At 32.2% G+C, this 22,130-nt stretch overlaps 1 protein-coding gene across 13 annotated transcripts in view; it reads left to right on the forward strand.

Annotated features, from left to right (window-relative positions):
• PPIP5K2 (diphosphoinositol pentakisphosphate kinase 2) overlaps positions 1-22,130 on the forward strand; it is a 66,669-nt gene that overhangs the window by 31,925 nt on the left and 12,614 nt on the right. For 2 of the 13 annotated variants that reach the window (XM_029942649.1, XM_029942651.1), the window contains exons 18-28: positions 2,043-2,184; positions 2,952-3,175; positions 8,073-8,200; positions 8,764-8,878; positions 9,626-9,733; positions 9,825-9,941; positions 12,850-13,017; positions 15,319-15,492; positions 16,788-16,860; positions 18,522-18,641; positions 19,510-19,572. In XM_029942649.1, coding sequence (XP_029798509.1) covers positions 2,043-2,184; positions 2,952-3,175; positions 8,073-8,200; positions 8,764-8,878; positions 9,626-9,733; positions 9,825-9,941; positions 12,850-13,017; positions 15,319-15,492; positions 16,788-16,860; positions 18,522-18,641; positions 19,510-19,572 — 1,432 coding nt within the window. Of the gene's footprint in view, positions 1-2,042; positions 2,185-2,951; positions 3,176-8,072; positions 8,201-8,763; positions 8,879-9,625; positions 9,734-9,824; positions 9,942-12,849; positions 13,018-14,512; positions 15,205-15,318; positions 15,493-16,787; positions 16,861-18,521; positions 18,642-19,509; positions 19,573-21,275; positions 21,404-22,130 lie in introns of those variants that run through there. The other 11 variants (XM_029942654.1, XM_029942655.1, XM_029942657.1 and 8 more) reach the window with 9 other exon arrangements.

Below are 22,130 nucleotides of genomic sequence, written 5' to 3' on the forward strand. Positions count from 1 at the left end.
TCCTACATGGTTCCTTCTTTAAGTTTTTCAGGGCTTTTTTTGCATTTCCATATAAATCTTAAAATACACTGCAAAAAATCCTCTTGAGATACTGATTTAGATGCATCAAATTTTGTGCCATTGTAAATAGTACCTCTAAAAATTTTACTTACTGATTGTTGCTGTGTAGAAATGGCTTTTTAATATTGACTTTATATGCATCAACCTTATTGAACTCACTTATTAGTTTAATAATATTTCTGTCGATTTTTTGATCCTTTTAAAACATACAGGTTTGTTTCTTCCTTTCTGCTCCGTATTTGTTTTATTCTTTTTATTGTTTAACTTCCATAACTGTCACCTTCAAAACACTGTTCACCAGAAGTGGCATTTCTTTTCTTGTCCATGTTCTCAAAGACAGCCTTTAACACTTGTCCATTAGGTATGTTTTCGGTAGACTTTTAAATAGCTATTCTTTTTAAAAATAAATTTCACTCTTTCCGTATTTTGCTAAAAGTTTTTATCATGAAAAGTTACCAAATTTTAAAATAAACACACATACATATAAATGAGTGGTGGTTGTGGGGGTGGTGTTAATATAGCTGACTGGTTTGGGTTTAGTATTTTTGGTAGAAGTTCTACGTCTATGTTCAGGAGTCAGGTTAACCTTTACATTTTAATTCTTATGTCTATATCTGCTTTCAATATCAGGATTATGCTACTCTCATAAAATTAGTTAGGGAGTCCTATTTGGGGGAAATAGTTTGTATACATATCTTTAATGAAATGTTTGGTAAAATTTACTAGTAAATCCTGTGGGCATTTTTCTTATGGGTAATCAAATAATCATTATAATCATAGAGTCCTGAGTAATTAACTGTTATATGTTGTGTCAGTATTAAGTTACATTCATGTATAAGTTTATCATATCCTCTTTAAATTCTTTGTGATGTCTACAGGATTTTGTAGAGATGTTGTTTCTTAGTTCATAACATTGTGTGGTCTTTTTTCTCTTGATCAGTTTAATTCATGGTTAGGCCATGAATTTCCCTTTATGACTATGTGCATAAATTTTGAGGTTTATGCAGTTCAAGACATTTTTGAATTTCCTTTGTGATTTCTTCTTTGATCATAGTTTATTCAGAGCTGTGTATTTTTTAGAATTTCCAAATCCATGACATTTTTAAGTTAAACTGATTTTTGTTTCAAACTTTCTATCATTTTAATAAACTAAAATTCTTACTAACTTTTTTTGTTTTTTCTTTCTTTACTGCAGTGCCTTAATATTTCCCATTTAATTTGTGGATTTTCCTTGTCTTTGTAGTTCTCTTAATTTTCGCTTTACATGTTTGATGCCATGTTATCAGCTAGATTACAGATTTAGGATCAGTGTATTTCAATCAGTACACCTTGCCTCAAAGTTTTGAGATGAATATAGCAACAACAGTTTTTCCCCTCTTTCTTGGTTTTGCATATCTTTTTCTTCTTTGTACTTTCAGTCTTTTTGAAATATATTTTTAGGTGTATCTCTGCATAAAGCTGGGGTTTTTTTTAATTTATCATGAAAATCTTTGTTTAGAACAGTTTTATTTACATTATAAATTACTGAAAAATTTATACATGACTCCATTAAAGCTTCTCCCGCTCTTGACATATTCTTGGTTTGGTCTTAGGCAAGTTGCTTAACCTCTGTTAAGTACCTCATGTGGAAAACAATGGTGATAATAATAGAGTCTTAGGGTTATTACATGTAAATATATGTCAAGTGACTAGAACTATGTTAAGTCAGCAATTTGTCACTGTAAGTTAGGATAAACTCACATTTTAAGTTAGAGTACTTGTGCTAAGTTTTCTCTATGGATAATCTAATGATAACTTATGTTTGCTATTTTTTTTAACATGAAATTCTGAGATTTTTACTTCTTGATGTTATTACTGTATTTTGGGGGTGATCTTCATGTATGGTATTAAATTGTTCTCCAGCTACTGAAAAGTTTTGTATATTGTTCTCTTGGACCATTAGACATAACTAAATGTGAAACATATACTTTACTCATTTGTAGCTTACTCCGTCTGGGAGCATTTCTCTTATCAAATCAATGCATTTAATTAAAAATCCTGTGAAGACCTGTGACAAAGTTTATTCCTTGATACAAAGTTTGACTTCTCAGATCAGACATCGAATGGAAGATCCCAAATCATCAGGTAAATACTATGTGCATTGGAACATAAATAAAAATTCTAAACCAATTACTATAAACATTTTAAGATAAGATCCCTCAGTCTTAAAAAAGTAAGGCTCTCATACTATATCTAGGTGTGAATTAACATACATCCACCAAAAGAATAATAACTAGGTTATAGTTTCTTTATCCATGATAACATGGCAAAGATAATAAAATATTATTATCTGATTAATTGTGTAGCATTGTCATATACTTAAGCAACAAATAGCTAGCATAGTAAGCAAACAATTAGAAGAAGATCTGGATTCTCACTCTTGAGATTAGCTTGTTTATAACGTGGGCCACTTTGAAATCTAGAATTCTTGGTGGTAAAAGTAAATCCTTTGAACTAATTAACTTCTAAGGCTCCTTTCAGTGTAAGACTGTCTATTCTGTTAGTTTTTGGAATCTAATAAGAAAATTATTTAGTATTTAAATTCTGAATTAAAATGTATTAGCCTAAGAGTTTTGTTATCATTGTTGTTCTTTTTCTTCTGATTATTGAAGTGTGTAACATAAGGAAAGGTCTTTTGTAAACCCAAGCCCAAGTCCTAAGGCATGTGTTTATATCTTTTATTTAAGTTTATAAAATATTTGATTACTAGTAGTATATTCCTATGGTAACATTCCCTACCTTCTTAATAGTTTTACCTCTGATATTTTTAAAAAGTTTCTAATGATCACCTTTTAATATATACCCTTATCTGAGTCTAAGTTTAATATGCTAAATTTGTTGTGTTGTTTTAGATATTCAGCTTTACCACAGCGAAACATTAGAGCTTATGCTACGTAGATGGTCCAAGTTGGAAAAAGACTTTAAAACAAAGAATGGAAGATACGACATTAGTAAAATCCCTGACATATATGACTGTATAAAATATGATGTCCAGCATAATGGCTCCTTGAAATTAGAAAATACAATGGAATTATATAGGCTTTCAAAAGCATTAGCAGATATTGTTATCCCTCAGGTAAGTAACCCTAGGAACTAGTTTTCTTACAGTGTTGGGTAGATTCTTTTAAAATGTCCATCACTGGATAAAAGATGTTGGTTTTCATCTCTCTATAAAATCCACAATTTCTAAAGGGAAAGTAATTGTGAATTTTATATTTTAAACTTTTTAGTATAGTAAGTCATTACCTGATTTTAAAATAGTTTGATGGCAGTGACTTTTTAAAATTTAAGAATTGATACTCTTAACAATAATGTACTAACAAGACAACTGAAAAAGTGTGAATAAATCACTTAAGTATTTGCTGGGTACTCAGTACCTATCAAGTCTGTGCTATGGAAATATGTGGGGAGTGGGAGAAAAATGTAGCAGGCCTTTTTACTTCAAGTGCAACTATTTTGAAGTTATTATGTAGAGGTCAAGGTATAAGGTGTTAATGGAGGGGTGTGGATTGGATCATGGGTCTATTCATGTCTAAGAGAATAAAAATAAAGGTGTAACCAGAATTCAAATAAATGAAATGTAATTAAGGCAGACAATCAGATTGATAATAAAGAGGTAAGTGACAAGACAAATTGAGACACAGGATATGTTAGCAGATACCCTTTTGGGACCTGTTTTCAACTCAGTTACCAATGATTATGTGCATACTGGAGATTGGAGATTGGAGTAGATCAGACATTCCAACTATGAGCTAAACTTAAAACAGGAAAAAATGGAATACATGAAGAGTATGAGGATTCTGAGCAAAAGTTGCTTCGCTTACATGTAAAAACGTTAAAATAGGATCAGTGTCCTTAATATTACAGAAAGTTCAGGAAAAGCTATGGACATCAAAAAACCCAGAATTCAGACAGTGCACGACTTACTGATAATTACTTGTGTTTGTATTAAAGATTAGTTTATTTTTGGGGCACCTGGGTGGCTCAGTCGTTTAAGCCTCCGGCTTCAGCTCAGGTCATGATCTCACATTCGTGGATTCGAGCCCCGCGTCAGGCTCTGTGCTGACAGCTAGCTCAGAGCCTGGAGCCTACTTCCGGTTCTGTGTCTCCTTCTCTCTGCCCCTCCCCCTCTCATGCTCTGTCTCTCTCTGTATCAAAAATAAGTAAAACATTAAAAAAAATAAGAAAAAAAAGACTAGTTTATTCTTTCAGCCTCAGAACACTATTTGTTTGATCAGTTATATAATATAGACCATCTTTGGTATATTATGTAACTCAGTGGTTGGAAGTATAAGTAAGCTCCAGTTTTTTTTTTCATTGTTTTGTATTGTTTTTGTGCATATTGAGTTCAGTGCATATTAGTATTCTTACAGTGAAGATTACTTAAAAGTATGCTTTTGAACAGTTAAGCTGTAAATATAAGATTCTTAAATATTTAAGGTGGCTGTATTAATTCTTCAGAGGAGGCTTTAAATATATCTAAACTTATCACCAGTGGCTAAATACACAAATGATTTGTTAGCATAATCATGTCTGTTTTGTTACATGGCTTATTTTATCTCATGCCTCTTCTTTTTCAGTGAAGTATAATAAATGTTATAGAATTGGGAATGGAAAGTTGATTTCTTAGAGTTGGGCTTAAAAAGATATTCAAGCGTTAAAAGGGTTTTAGATGTAATTTCTTCTTTATGTTGTGTATATATTTCAGGTATATTCCCTATGTCACTGAAGAAAATTCCTACCATCTCCTTGTAACTTAAATTTTTTAAATGACTTTTTTAAAATACTGTAATTAAAAGAATCAGTAAAAATGAAAATAGTTTGGGGAAGATTTGAGATGTCATTTGTATCTTTATTTGTCATGCCCGGTGTTCTCAGTCTCTTACACTGTCTTTTGATGCTGTTAGCTCAGATCTCAGATCTCAGCAGCCTGAGAACTTATCCAGAATGTTTTTCTTGGATAGATTATTTATTTTTTAAATCTTGGGACTCTTCAGGCAACATTTTGTCCAAGCTTATAGAAATCTGTCTTAATTTTTGGTAAAATCATAATTGTATTTTGGTAAAGTTTTAGATTTAAAAGCTAAAGTTTTTTACATGCTTTGCTAGAGTTCTGTGATTGTAATTTAAGTAAAGGACAACTTTGGGTTTACCTCCCTAACTTTTTGTGGCAGAAATTTGGAATTTCTTCTTGTCTAATGAAGTGTTGAATTCGGCCCAGTAAATATTGCTTTCCTTTTTTACTTTACCCTTTATAAATCCAGAACCAAATCGTGGACCAAAACAAACACAGGCATTTTCAATCACTAAACAAACTAAGACTCACAAATGTATATGCAGTAATTGTAATGATAGTATGTAATGGAAAATAATGAAAATTTTGCCTACTTCATTTTCAAGGAAATAAAGAGTATTTCAAGCTTAGAGACTTGATGATTCAGGCAAATAATGTAAAATTTTTACTTGTTTTGAATATACTAATTTAGTTTTGGAGAATATCACGATCTGTGCAAGAAAAATGCATATATGCTCTGATGTGTTGCTCAAAGTGTTGCTATGCCTCTAAAACTACATTTCTATTCTTACATTGAATTGATTAATTTTTATATCTATGCAATGTGAATTATGTAATTCTAATAATTTCTAAGCTTAAATATAACAAACATTGTTACTTTCAATTATTTTAATAGTTAAACTAATTTTTAGTTGTTAAGAATTTTTGCTGTGATAAAATTAACTTTTCACTTTTTTGACCAGTCTCAATTTTCAGCAAATAGAGGACTTGGCCTAAAAATGATACTTTAAAATCATCATGATGGTATGGCAATCGATAAGAATATCTAATTGGCATTAAGGTTTTCTTAACTGAGAATACATTTAAGAAAGTTTGAAGACTGTGTCTTTGATTATTTATGGATTGTGAAATGCATAGGACTATTTATAATAGTATTTGCCTTACAAAGTCAGTTGACACTCTCATTAAATATAACCACATAATAAGCTTTCAGATAGCCTCATCTGGTATTTTAATTAGTCCTGTTTATGGCAGAAATATTGTAATTACATATGAGAGCTAGGATATCTAACAGCTACTTATTTGATCCCAGTTGGTGGTAGCAGATGAACAAAATATGTCAATGTGTTAAAGGGAAAGATTTCTTTATTACAAAATTAATATACCTTTGTGTAAAATTAGAAATGTAGAAATAGCAAAAAAGATCACTGTAATATACCAACTAGAGAAGAACATCTTAATGTTTTAGAAAATTCTTAAGGGACTTTTCTCTTGAATTCATGAAGATGCAGTTTTTCTCATAAATTCATACATATACAAATGTATTCTTTGCAAAAAGGGAACCAGGAAAGGCATACTGTTTTACAACCTGATTTTTGTCCCTTTGCTTAGAACTAAGAACTTCTTACCATATTATTAAACCTATATGTATATCATTATTTTTAACTGCTAAATGGTATGATGTAATATTTAAACATTTTTTCATATTTGGGAATATGGTCTCTTTTCTTTCACTCTCTTTACACATCTTTACATGCACTCAAGACTATTTCTATAGCTCCAGAAATCTTTTACCAGTTTTCTTCAGTTAAACCGTGTATAAGAGTACCTGTTTCCTCATACCTGGGTAATACACAAAAAATATCCTCTGATGATTTTTTTAATTGAACAAATTGTTGTAATATTTATATATTTCTGAGAGAGAGTGAGAGAATGTGAACTGGGGAGGGGCAGAGAGAGAGAGACATAAAATTCGAAGTAGTTTCCGTGCTGTCAGCACAGAGCCCAATGTGGGGCTTGAACCCACAACCTCAAGATCATGACCTGAGTCAGTCGGATGCTTAACTGACCGAGCCACCCAGGCGCCCCTTCTCTGATTATTTTAAATGCCACTGTTTTCCTTTTGTTTACACATACACAATTATATATGTATGTGTACATATGTACATATATATATTTTGCTTACTGAATTCACAGTCACCTATGTTGGCAAGATTATTGAACCATCCAAGCTTTAGTTTAAGATAAATGACACCAAGTTCTATTGTCATAGGCCTTTCATCTGTAATCAATCAATCTCTTCTTCATTGGCAGTTTTCAGATCTGTTATCCATAAAGAATTTTTGCTGTCTAGGAAGCTCTTGATAGCAGGAAGTAGCCTTTGTATTCAGAAATCCTGAATGAACTTGGAGAGAGTATATACGCCTCTTTCTTCCCTCCTCCTCTCTTCTCTCCTTTCTGTTTCTATCCCTTCCATTCCCACTTTCCTGCTTTCTCCTGCTTTCCATATACACAGATATCATAGCTTTTTCTCTTCACACATCAGGTCATTTTCAAATCTACCTCTTTGAACTCTCATTTTTATCACAATTATTTTTATTATGTTTTCTTAACACATATCATAATTCCTCATTGTAAATTTAATCCACTTAGAAACATCATTAAATTTGACGATTTTGTGACATTTTTTGCTCACCACTAGGTAAGTCTTTAAAAGTATTAAAAGTATTAGCCAAAGGCTGTTAAATAATTTTTTAGCATTCTTCATCTTGGACATTCAAATAAGCCAAATCTCATCATTTTTTTGTATTTCTTTTCCTAGGGTTGTTCTATGCTTTAGTGTTTGTGTCCTTAATCCATCCTTCTTTTAGGGCTAGTTTTTCATTTAAAACTTTATGATTGAGTTGAACTACTGTCCATAAAGATTACATTCATCCATTCATCCTCCCCTCTTCAGAAATCACTCGCTTTTTCAGTTCTATCAAAAAAAATTTCCCATTACACATAATAGTTGTAGAAATAGTATCCTGGCAGTTGCAAAAAATGTAAATATATAACATTCAAAACAAGCTTAATAAAGATACTTTGTCTCTTACTAGAATGTTTTAATTTAGCAGTGCATTTGTTAGAGTGCTTTGTCATTATATCCTTTTTCTAATATCATGTATTTTCTGCTCAGGAATATGGTATAACTAAAGCTGAAAAACTGGAGATTGCCAAAGGCTACTGTACTCCTCTAGTTAGAAAAATTCGCTCAGACCTTCAGAGGACACAAGATGATGACACTGTAAATAAACTCCATCCTGTGTAAGAGACTGTACTGGTATTTAAATCTGTAGGCATCTGTTTATACATACTTTAAATCTAATGTTCCTATGAAGAAATCAGGAATGTGTCACTTAGCGCACTGTGGAAATAAGAATTACGTAGGTATTCCTAATAGCTAACTTCCAACCAAGGTTCTTTAAGGCTCCAAATTGAAGAAAAGGGAAAGCTGATATGTGTCATCATTCACATGGGATCATCAGTGTGTACCCCAGGCAGCAGCATACATGTCTGTGAACTTCCTTAGGGCTTTGATGGTTGTCATTGCTAATCGAGGAGCTAAAATGACCTATTTGCAGTGCACTTGACTAATGTTAACTTTATTTTTGACTAATCTCAGAGCTCCCAGTGAGTTCTAGTTAATCTTCATGTTAGAGGAATATCTACTAAGGTAACTCCTTCATTGTGGTTGGAGGAATGATAGGTTTACTTATTGTGGTCTTTTACTTCTAGTAAGATTAAATTCCATTTTACAAAATAATTTCAGTACTTAATGAGTTTTGTCTATATGGTTATATTCTAACACTGTCTGCTACTGACTTCAGGTATTCCAGAGGTGTTCTGTCTCCTGAACGTCATGTCCGTACCAGGTTATACTTTACCAGTGAAAGTCATGTACATTCTTTACTATCTATTCTTCGCTATGGTGCCTTATGCAATGTAAGTACAATAAGTTATTCCAACCTTTGAATTTGTAACCAACTCACTAATACCAGGTCCATGCAATTTCAGTAATTGATCATTCACCATCATTTGTCAAGGGTCTTCTATATATAAGCACTGTGTTAGATGTTGGGGATAAAGACATGCTCTTTTCCCTTTGGAGATTAATTTAAGCAAACAATAATACAAAATATTTTAGTTGATGTTACAGCCCGGTGTTAATAAGATAAAGAGAAACTAATGAATTTGAGTTATTTAGAGTTTAAAAAGAACATGGTGTTTGTTTGGATATTGTACCTCTCATCTACTGTTAGTAATGAATCATATGATGGTGGAAAAATAGCTCTATTCTTACAGGATAGTATTCAGTTTACAAAGCATGGTACTACATTAGGTACTTTGGAACTTAAGGTTAACAATTCACTGCTCTTTACCCTCAGAATTCAGTTGTGAGTTTGTAGTTCAAGAGTTTTTTAATTTTTACTTTCTAGAAGCTTTTTTTTTTTTTAAAGTTACCACTAGACTTTCTAAGAATGCCAGTAAGATATTTTTTGAATAATTTACTGAAGTAGAAGTAATTTATCAAGACTAAAATATAGCAGAGTTATTTTGAAAGGTTGAGCATATACTTATTTACCTTATTTGTATGGTATCACTCAAAATTAAATAACCTCCATAATGAAAATAAAATGACATTCAAGTAAACCAGTATGGGAAAATGCTTACCATATGCCTTTTGTTCAGGAATCGAAGGATGAACAGTGGAAACGGGCTATGGATTACTTAAATGTTGTCAATGAACTCAATTACATGACTCAGATTGTTATCATGCTTTATGAGGATCCGAACAAGGTAACGAGAGTTCTTGATTTGTGTGTATTACTAGACATAAATAAATAGCCTGAAGTTTTTCATTTTGAAAATGTTCTATAATATTTTTTAGGATCTTTCCTCGGAGGAACGCTTTCATGTTGAATTACATTTTAGTCCCGGAGCTAAAGGATGCGAAGAAGACAAAAATTTACCATCTGGGTATGGATATAGACCAGCTTCAAGAGAGGTAATAATATGAAATTCTCAGTGCTTGATTACTGTAGTTCTAAATTTTCATGAGGTTTTCTTTAAGAATTTCCTTTTATGTAATTCAATTCTTATCTCAACTACAAAGTAGCAAGATGGTATGAATTTCTCTATGTATGATGTATGAATTAGGTAGACAACATTTCTTACCTTTTTTTTTTTTTTTTGAAGTTTATTTATTTAGAGAAAGTGTGCAAACAGGAAGAGGGAGAGAGAGAATGGTAAACAAACTCCGCTCTATCACACAGAATCTGACACAGGGCTTAATCTTAAATACTGTGAGATCGTGGCCTGAGCCAAAATTAGGAGTCACACGCTTAATCAGCTGAATCACCCAGGCACCCTGCGGGGGAGGGTAGGAGACAACATTTCGAAACATACTAGAATTTTATGTTTTATTTAGATTCTTTGCATTTTTAATTTTTGTTTGATGTTTATTTGTTTTTGAGAGAGAGACAGAGACAGGACTCTAGTGGAGTAGGGGCAGAGATAGAGGGAGACAAAGAATCTAAGCATGCTCCAGGCCTGTCAACACAGAACCTCAAACTCACAAGCCCTGAGATCATGATCTGAGCCAGAATCTGACACTTAACTGACTGAGCCATCCCGGGGCCCCTAGATGTTTTGTATTTCTAAGACCATTATTTAGAATGCATAAGTATAGTTTTGGTTTGGGTTGTGGTGGTTGTATTACTTGAGCACTATTGCATGGTAAACGTGCTCATAAGCACGTGGCACAAAGTATTGTGTTTTAATCCTTACAGTAATCTTTCAAAGTTAAATAAAGATTCAGTTTAAAACTTTTTACTAAATTATAATTCATATTGATAATTCATAAGTGTTAGCTTAATGATGTTTTGCAAAATGAACACAATTATAAAACAGCCAGCCAGGTTATAGATAGAATAATATCATTCCAGGAGGTCAGTTGTGCTCCTCTGAATCACAGCCTCCCTGTCTTCTCCCGAAAGATACCTATCAAGACCTTTAGCACCGTGTTTTAATTATTCCTAGTTTTGAACTTTTTGTAAATGAAATCACAAAATACACGCTTTTTGGGAGTATGGGGTAGGCTTTCTTTCATTGTATTTATGATATTCATCCATTCTCTTATTTCTGTTATCTAGGATTACATGGCAGCAATAAATAGAAATAAATATAGTGCAATGTGTTCATCTATTCCACTTTGATCATTTATTTGTTTCCAGTTCAAGCAATTATGATGAGTGCTTTCATGAAATTCTTGTACAAGTCTTTCAGTAAACATATGTACACATTCCTTTTGGATATACATCAAGGAGTAGAATTGCTAGATCATAGGATGTGCATAAGTTCAACTTTAGAAAATACAGTCAAATAGTTTTTTTCTAAAGATACAGCCATATCCTTGTCAGCACTTGGTTGTTTTGTTTTGTTCTGTTTTGTTTTGTTTTAGCATAGCCATTTTGAGGGATATGTGGTGATATCTTGTCATGGTTTAAATTTACATTATCCTCCTGACCAGTAAGGATTGGCACCTTCAAATATGTTCATTGGCCATTTGGATATGCTTTTATGAAATGCTACTGGCTTGGACCAGTATGGTGTTGAATACATTCTCAACTAAAGCAAAAAATAATGTTGCAAAGAGATCTTTTTGGGATTTTGATTGAGATTACATAAATTCTCTAGGTCAATTTTGAGGGAAATAACACAGTACTGAATCCTCTGGTCCAAGGACTTGGTATATCTCTGAATTTATTTAGCTATTTTTATATCTTTTTGATAAAATTAACAGTTTTTTAATGTGTTTTGTCTTTGTCAGATTAGTTCCTAATTCTTTGTATTTTTATGCTATCACAAGTGGTTTATTTAAATTTCACTGTTATTGTCATATTGAATTTTAACTCATTTTTATATGAATATTTTATAATTATCAGCCTCACTGCCTGCTGTTATTCATTCTAATAATTTAACCATAGAGTCATTTGGATTACTTATATATATGATTGTATCTATTCATTGTAACAAATATCCAATAAAGTGTTGAGTAGATTTAGTAATGGTAGACACACTAGTATTTCAGTGATTTATTAACCATTATGATTGTGTCAAGATTTTAGATATCCCTTAACCAATTAAAGAAGTTCCTCTTCATTTTCTATTCTCCTTAGTTTGATGAGGGTTTTTTAGTACTTACATCTACTTGATTTATTTTTTGCTAGTTTTATGCTGGTGAGAGTCTTTGATGTAATTGTATTTAGTTTTAGTCTGTTCATTGTTATTGCTTTAAAATACATGTTTTCATGTATGACTATGCCCCAATTTATTCATTCTATGGCAGATAGATATTTTGTATAAATTTTTAAAATTTATTTATCTTTTATCTGGGACTTTATCTTAATACATCTGTGTCCTGGCACATGGTATACACCCAATAAATATTTAGTAAGTCATCACATGACTATTTATGTATGCAGTCATCACATGTTGGGAATATTTGGAACAGAACTTAAACTGAAATTTATAAATTAAAATGCTATTTTAGTTTGTGCTCATGATGATGACATTCCTATATAATAAAACTGATTTCTGTTCTCTATTACTGTCAGTTGTTATTTTTTCTTATTTTGGCATTTGATGTAATATAATTAAGCACTTTGTTTTAGATGGCTTTATGTTGTCATTTAACTGTTTAATTTTTCCATGGAGTATACATATTTCTTAAAGTTGGATACTCTGTCATCTGTCTCATGATACCCAAAAGAATACTAGGCTGCTATATAAATTTAAATAATATGGATTAATTTGAATAAACAGTTTTGTATATGTAGTTCAACTGATGTCACCAATTTGTTCATCAGAAGATAATTTATCTGAATTTTATATGTTGTATTATTTGCCTACAGAATGAAGGCAGGAGATCTTTTAAAATTGATAATGATGATGAACCACACACTTCTAAAAAAGATGAGGTTGATCGTGCTGTGATACTGTTCAAACCAATGGTATCAGAGCCAATTCATATACACAGGAAGTCTCCACTTCCAAGATCTAGGAAGATGGCTACAAATGAAGTAAGTATGTGTGTCAGAGCATGCATTCATAAAATAAACTAACTATATTTTAATGAACCAGAAAAGAAAATACAGCTTTAATTATGGAACTTGGGAACCTAACAGGTTTTTGATTTTCATCTTTGCTTAGTTTTCTAATAAATATTTTAAAAATATAGAGGCCATTAAAAAAGATTTTGTTTAAGAATCTGCAGCTCTGTGTTTAGTTTTTTAACCAACTTGAATAGATACAGTAAAATAAGACCTTTCTAAGAGCTGATCTATTTTTTTTTTTGTCCTGTCACTTTAGGTTATTCTAATGAACTTTTTTAAAAGTCTGATTTAATAAGCAAAGAATAATTTTTGCCTGAAAGTAGAGAGGTTTTGCCAGAAATGCTTCAACAACAACTGATTCCAATGACACTGTAATAAAGATACTAAATTCTAAATTGTTAGCTTGATTGCAAAAATCAGTATAGGAATTTGAAAATTTGAAGAGGTAGTTGAATGTTTACCTTTGTCTACAATTAAATAAAGCAAATTCTTAGGTCCTCTAGTAGAATAACATTTAAATAACTACTAAAAGAAGATTTAAAAGGAAATCTAAACAGTTGGATTGTAGCTAGTTAAGTAAATATTTAACACCTGTATATATTTTTATACTTTAAATACCTTTATTTAGGTATTCTCAGTAGGTTGATTGTTGCCAGCACTGATTGAGATTAGTGCTTATAAATGTTTTGTAAAGGCTTAAGTAAACAACCATAAACCTTTAATTAGGAAAATATTTTCTGTTGATAATTAAACATGCCAAGTCTTAAGTTAGGTATAACATTTATCTAGCAGCTGTTGAGTCAGAATATAAACAACAGCAAAAAGAACTATGCTCATTTCTTTAGCCCCAAATTATACAAACATAAGTGCTTTAGGATTCTCCAATTTCAAATATATGTGACCCAGTTGGACAAGTATGTATAGGAAAAAACATCCATCAGTAAAATAGATTGTTGTAATTCTATAATGAAAATTGTATACTAGTTAGGATTTCTATGACTGATATTTTAAGTTAATTATAAAAGAGGATGACTAACAACTGTAGAATTTGGAATTATGTTCTATTAGAGCTTAATTTAAAAATGAGAAACCTGGGGTCATGTTCAGGTAGCTTTAATTTCAAAAAATTGGGAAATGAAATTATTAATTTAACCTCAACTACCATTTGTGTGAGGGCAGTGATTTTGATGTTGAACAAAGCAATCTGCAAATTAATCAAATAGTTCAAACTTTCACCATTAAACCTCCTGCACTTCAAAAAGGTGCCGTGCTAATACAGCGAAATGTGTTGGGAGTCTTCATTTTGCAACATATTTCTATTTATAAAATCTTCAACAAAATCACTGCCCTTTGGTAATTCTTAAGACGCAGAACACATTTATAAACCTTTTTCTCATAAGTACTTAAATAGTTGCTTTCAAGAGATTATTTCTATGCCATGCTAAACTTTTACTTCTATAAGGTAAATTATTCAAGTAAAACCTTGAAGACTTTTTCCAGCGTCCACCATCTCCATGGATATCAGAAGTTTGTACTTCCAAAAGACACACAGAGAAAAAGACTATTCTCTTCATTTTGTGCAAGTAGATTTTACTCTGTCCTCACTATCTGAAACCTGAACATGCAAACATGTAAATGAGAATGTTTGCTGCATGTTTTGCCTACTGAACTCTATGAATAATCTTTGGAGGGGGTAAACAAATAAATAGCTTGAAAGTGCAAACAAGTGCAATTTGAATCCATCTTACCTCTATTTTTTTTGTATGTCTCGCAGTCAGGTTTTCTTTTCTACCTTACATACATTGAAATATCTTTAACCCTTTGCACGATTCTTTAGTGCTTTGGGTTGAAAGATTACTCAGTATAGCACAAAATGTCTTTAATATCTAAAATTAAGCAGAATACTTTCATATTTTAAAGGTTGCTTAAGACAGAAAATTGTGAAATCTTTCCAGTTTTAAGAGTCAAGAGACAACTATTAAGCAGTATATTTTGTATGTTTAAGGTAATAAGGTAATTCTTATTAATATTAATCAGGTAGTTCTTATCACATGCAGTTAGATTTGTAAGCCGTTCCTGTCAGTTTCTCAAATATTTGAAATATTTGGCTCCCAAATTACTGTTTAATAGTTTTTTAAAAATTGTTAAACAAATGCAAACAAACTGTATTTTTTTTTCTTTCTGATCATTTGGCTCTGTTGTATCTAACTTTGCATGCTCTGCTTTTTTTTTTTTTTTTTTTTTTTTTTGCCCCTTTCTCACTTCCAGGAAGAGAGCCCCCTGAGTGTGTCTAGCCCAGAGGGTACTGGTACCTGGCTGCATTATACCAGTGGTGTGGGTACTGGGCGTCGAAGACGCAGATCAGGGGAACAAATCACTTCTTCCCCTGTCTCCCCCAAATCATTGGCTTTCACATCCAGTATTTTTGGCTCATGGCAACAGGTTTTTAAACTTTACTTCATTAAAATTTTCCTACCCGCATTCAGAGCAACAAACAGCTGTCTTTGAGGACATCTAATCCCTTATATTTAACATCAGAGTAAATCCTTCTGTATTTTAACTTTTAGTTAATTTTCAAATGCTTGTGATATCTGACAATATTTGAGGGAAAGAAACCACTTGCATTGCATGTGTTTAGGATTTTTTGCTGGGAGGGTTTTAAATATCCAGGATTTAAAGATTAGTAAGTTTTATACTCCTGGAACTTTTGGTGTTAATAAAAATATTTTTAAAAAGGAAAGAAATCTTTTTTTTTTGACATAGTTGTCCTTTAAAGCATTTAGGAACAAAATTATGTAATTTGATGGTAAGAAAATTCAATAACTATTTCCCTCATAATTGAAATATTAGACTCCATTTGGAATTTCCTGAGAATATGAACATTTTTTAAAATCCAAAATTTATATGGTCCTGTATTAGTTAGCAGGGCACATGTAAATACTGAATGTTCTCTCCCTCACGATTCTTTTATCTGGAAGTATCTAATACAAGGGATATACACAGTGTGGGGTTCAGGTGTATAATATTTTAACGCTCTCTTAATGAGAGGGCACAATATATAGGTGCCCATTAGTAATATGGGTCAAAGTTAAATCACTTCAGAAGGACTTTCTGTGATGACATTTGGAAATTTAAAATACTAGGGTTTTTTGGTTTATTTTGTTTTATAATGGAAGGCTTTACACTTCCATGCTGTTACACATGACTTTTCTGAGAATTTCAGCAATTTCCTTTTGGAAATATAATGCATTTGATTATAGGAAAAGGGATTATGGTATCCATTAAGGCTGTGAATAGTTAAAGGTTACTCTGATAAAGCCCGTGCATGGATCAGTAATTGTATGGTGACCTCAACAGTCTCTGTCTGTCTTTTCTTTTGTTTGTGATTGTTTTTTCCCCCCTTCAAATACAGGAGCTGTTTAAAAGTGGGCATTTGGCTTCTTTTAAGAAAGTGAAATTATATCAATCTATTAATTGTTTCTTTTCATCTGTCTTGTTTCATACATGATATTTCATTCTGAATGCCTGCTTCGCATCACTTCATTGCAAGGACTTCATATGAAATGGACTCCCTTCAGAAGGGGATCTTGCATGATCTTTCATGTTTTATGTATTTCTACTAATATTTATCATACAGCTTATTAACCTTTGTCTGTCTGGAACAGGCTGCAAATGAAGTATGGACTCTTCAATGGATTTTACTTTTTTACCTCATTTATTTTGCTTTCCTTGTGCAGGTTGTATCTGAAAATGCTAATTACCTGCGAACACCAAGAACTCTTGTGGAACAGAAGCAGAACCCTACTGTAGGTATGTGGGCTAAAGGAAATTGAATTCCAGACCTATAACTCCCTATTTTGCACACATGTAAAGCTCTTCAGTGATGAAAGCATGACCAAATGCTATGCTTTATTTTTATTTAACATATACTAATTCAAAAATGTTGAGTTCTACAACTCAAAGTATACAGTAAAGTTTCAATCAAATGAAGAAGAAATAGTATTTAATTTTGATGTATAATTTTTTTGAATATTCACATTGTAAACTACCTAGTCCAATTGCCAATGCTAGTTTTTAATCTTGTACTCTAGAAATTAAAATTCCAAGATGGTTTAATTTAGGAAGGAACTTCATTTTTCCCACTTGATAAAATTGAAAAATATGCTGTTGCATACAAAACAGAACCTTCTACTTTTCTTATTTAAGGAAAAACTCAGGGGTGCTTGAGTGGCTCAATTGATTAAGCAAACGACTCTTGATCTCAACTCAGGGTTGATCTCAGGGTCATGAGTTCAAGCCCCATATTGGGCTCTGTGCTGTTGTGAACCCTACTTTAAAAAAATTTTTTTCTTTAATTTTAGTAGGGAATTTAAACCCTTTTTTGGTGTATTAATTTTCCTTTTGACTATTTTCTAAGGAAAACCAATGCAAAACTAATGCACGGGGATAGTTGTTGCTCTTTATTGACCTATAGGACATAATTGGTTCTTTGCGAATAATGTTGCAAAGCAACATCAAAAAAGATTTTTCTAAACTTACTGGTTTTAAGCTCATTGTTGGTAAACTGTATGAAGTAATAGCATAGTATTTTCTGTAAGTAGTTGTCTAAATAGGTTTAATAAAGCATAAGTAAGTAAATTTCAACTGTATGTGTACCTTGCTTTATATACTAAGTGTATGAACTGCTTATTGGTGCCTACTTACTTAAAGATCTTTAGTTAATTACATATAGCTTGTGTTGATAACTTTTAATATTCCCACACGATCTTCCTTTATGTATAATAATGTATTTGATAGAAATTTAATCTTTACCTAGTGGTAAAAGATTTGCTTGGGTGTGAAGACTTTGGCTACAAACAGCATCAGTTGTATTGGCTCTGTTTTATTTGCTAATAATGTGTTTCATAGGGTCTTATTAATTAAGATCTTAAGTTGTTTAAGTATTAGAAATTTAAGGTGATTTAGGTGTGGATGACCTACAAGGAATTGTTCTCACCTGGTCTTCTCACAAATAAGTAAGCTTTAATTTGTTTTAATTCATAACATACATTGATGATTCTTAACTCAGGAGTATCAGAAAAGATTCTTCACTTTCAGACATACATTCGAAAATGCTGATCTATTGTGACTGGATTTGTGCTGAGAGGTTTCTTTATATGACCTATTAATGCAAATTGACAGAATCCCTTAGCAACCTAAATTAATCTCTATAGTAGTGTTTTAATAGTTTTAATATTGTATATGTCTAATTATTGTGTAGGCATATTTTATGCAGTGTTAAGTACCCTCACTTGTACATTTGATAAATGGTGGTGGTGATTATATTAAACTTGACATTACAAGCACATTGTGAGCCTGTTCAAGGTAGTGCCAGATAAGTGTGGTAAGAGCCATGTTATTGCATGCTGCATGAACTCCCATGTGAATGGAAGAACACCCGTTGTGTATGTATTCTCTCTAACTCCCATCAGGGTCTCACTGTGCGGGCCTGTTTAGCACCTCGGTGCTCGGGGGTTCCTCAAGCGCACCTAACCTACAGGATTATGCTCGTACTCATCGTAAAAAGCTGACTTCTTCTGGCTGCATAGATGGTATGTGCACACATGCACACACAGATTCATATTTACACCCATGCACACACCCATGAGCATATAGTACTTCTCAGAGACAAGCCTAAGTCCACTGATTCAAATGGAATCCTAGCACCCTTTGCCTAAATGACATTCAGTGATCTCTTATCCATAGCTTGGATTCATGTTTCATCCAAGAGTTTGTCATAGTTAGACATACAGTACTTACTCAATGAATAGTTTGTTCAAATGTGAAATTTAGAGCTGCATCATATGTATTGGGTCTTTTAGATAGTCGATAAGCTGTATTATAAAGAATAAATCTTTCTTTGATCTTTTAAACTTTTGTTTATAGCTATCCCTTATTTTACTTATTGATACCGATAAAAAGAAAATAAAGTGAATGGAATGTGGATAAGTAGAAGAAAATGTACTTCTATACCTGGCAATATTTTTATAAAAACAGACAAACAAGAGTATTTTAGAATCCCTAGTTGGATAGCCTCTCACTGTTAATATTTCTTAAGTTTTAATATTTGGACTATTTTTTGAGGCTTCTGGAAGCTTGTTCCTCCTATTGATAGGAGTGTTTATACCCTTCCATTTATTTAAAACTTTTTTCCATATATCCACAAATTTACTTAAGTCAGTAAAACATGGACTTACCAGAATTGCTGGCTCATCCTGCTTTTCTTTCTTTTATATATTTCATTAAACACTTTGCCTCTATCCTCAAGCCATTTTACTTTTAACCGGTACCCTCTCTCATTCCCTTCTGCATGTCACCTAATTCTAACCTCCTTATATATTTGTTTCTTCCCTCTTTTTTTAAGTGTCCTTCTTTTGATAGCTATTACAAATTTCAGGTACCTGTTTTTCTCTTTCTCAGACGCCACACGCGGTTCTGCTGTTAAAAGGTTTTCTATCTCATTTGCTCGACACCCAACCAATGGTACGTTTTGCTTTTATTTTAAAAGATACTCCCCTGCTTCATCCTTTTTTATTTTTCTTTTATTTCAAACTGTGGGGTATACAGTATCATTCATTTCTCCATTCTTAACTTCAGTTGGCATGTAATTCCAACTTATTATTAATCCAAAGTATTGATACTGTCTGGCTCCCTTTTTTAGCTGTGATTTCCACAATCATTTAAAACCCCTCATCTCAAACTTTTAAATGACCACAATGATGATGAGTTTTAATACAAATTAGCACCTAAAAATCTTTTCTAATTTCTCAAGTCTACACAAACTTTAAAAATATAACAATTAGTATTATTTTCTTTTTAATTCTTAATCATTCTAATGTTTTTTTCTTACTCATTTCTTTTCTTATCACGTGGTTGTTTTATTGAGATACTTAATAAACAGTACTGAGCCACACTTGTCAAACAGCCAGATGAGATGTGTCTTTGATAAGTTCTTGGGAACTGGGAGATGCAGATTTCACTGTGTAACATCATTTATCGCTGGCTCTTTGTCTAAAGAAAACTCAGATATGGAGAACTCTAAAAATTTTATCCAGCATTTACTTTATCCTCATGTGGCCATATGATTTGCTATTGTCAAGCAACCAATTCTTTTTGGTACCACTGCTTTTCATTAAAATTTGGAGAGCTTCTGATAGGAAGAAGACTAAGGTAAAAATTTACGAAGTTCTATTAAATTCTATTTCTGTGGCTGAACAGTACAGTAAAGTGTTTTTGTGGCCATTGTTTATAAACTGAATTGTTGTGCTATTACAACTTTCTTACACAGAGCTTGTTCTTCTGGGTCACAAGGGAATATTTATTGACCATTTGTAAATAATTGAGGATCAAAGAATTTGAAAGGAAACATACCTGTTTTTGCTTTTATTCAGAATGAAGGTACTTTTATCCCCTGGATTTTTTTTTTCTTTTTAACTGCAAATAAACTTTTCAGAAACTCAAGTCCAGTCTTTCACAAACTTAGATGAAACTGAAGGATTAAACACAAGTTTATAGTCCTTCTCCCCCTCTGGGTCCTTTAGCAGCACACTTAAATAGCAGTGCACTAATTACTTCTGGAGGTGGAGTAAGAAGATCTCATCCTCAACAAGAAAAAATTCAGCCTTAAAGCTTATGTGCTTTCCCTTCTTTGTAGTTCTTTAAATGCTACTTTCTGAAGAAAAAGATCCTTATTTGATACAGCTGCAGCTTCTAAGGAACCTCTTAGAAGAAAAACCAAAGTCACAAGAAAAACAGAAGGCACAAAATTCTAAGAAGAGACATTACAGGTTTAAGACTGACTATAGTTTTTGTACAGAATGCTTAGGTATTTGTAGCCAGTAATGAAAGTTTTATATAGGAGAAATCTGTGTTTACTGAAGCTTTAATAAAAAAAAGTTTGTTACATTTAACAGAAAATAGAGTAACTTTATATTTCTTTGGCTAAAGCTTTTTTTTAAATGTGGATTTTCCACACACGTGACTTAATGCATTTAAAATGCATTTCTTTCACCTCTAGAAATGTTTCTTTGGGGGGGGTTCAAGATTTCTTTTTTTCTTTTTTATACTGTGTTGTCTTATCTGTCCTATGAATTGTCATTTGATTCTTTTCACTTTTTATTTCCCCTAACTTTCATTTATTTCCATCTTAATACATATCATGGACTTACCCCTCCCTTCATCTTTAGTTCAAGGAACGTGGTGAAACAAGTATCTTCTGACAGTGCTTTACCTTATTTTCTGGGCCTCTGTGCAGAACACCTACACCTCTCTAGGTGCTGGTCCGTTTCCTCTGTGGAGTGTCTAGGCTCCAGTGGTATGTTTTTATAGCTTCTAAACATGACAGCAGGGTGGCTTTTTAAATTGCTGCGCTAACCCTTTCGTTGTGCATTTTTAGATACAACGTTTACTAAAGATAGGTGGGGGAATGTAGTCCCGAGGAACCTATGTTATTATTTGCCTGTTATAAAATCTAACAGGTAATGCAAGGAAATAGCTGTTACAAAATACTTAGAAACATCCTGATGAAAGGATTTAAACAATCACATTGGTAAGTTTAATGTAATGCAAAGAAAGGGTTTGCGCTCATTTGCATGAGTCTTGTACTTTAAAAAAATGTATTACTTGTGCAAGCCCAATTTTTTAGTGCTTTATTTAGGTGCTTTAGCTGCTGTTATGGTATAGTTCCTGTTTTGTTTTGTTTTTTAAGTATATGTAACATTCCGTCATGCTTTGGTTTGCACCTGAAAATCAAACATACAAGTTTTCTAAGTCCTTTGGTTATTTTCATAGAAAGATTAGATTCTCTTTTAACCAGTTTCCCTATTCCAGCCAAAAATTAGGCAGTTCTTGGGTTACTATTTCCTCCCAAAGTTAAGTAAATATCAGTCAGTGTTAAAATGAGCACATTCCTGTTGAAGCAAAGAATTTTGTAGTCTGTTTAGGTTTAATTAATTTCTGCTTTTTATTTAATAACATTAGCCTTTATATAAAATCTTAATCTAAGTATTAAAAGTATTTCCTTTAGAGAGAAATTAACTTGA

The sequence above is a fragment of the Suricata suricatta genome, chromosome 6 (assembly GCF_006229205.1).
Source record: "Suricata suricatta isolate VVHF042 chromosome 6, meerkat_22Aug2017_6uvM2_HiC, whole genome shotgun sequence".
Lineage (NCBI taxonomy): Eukaryota > Metazoa > Chordata > Mammalia > Carnivora > Herpestidae > Suricata > Suricata suricatta.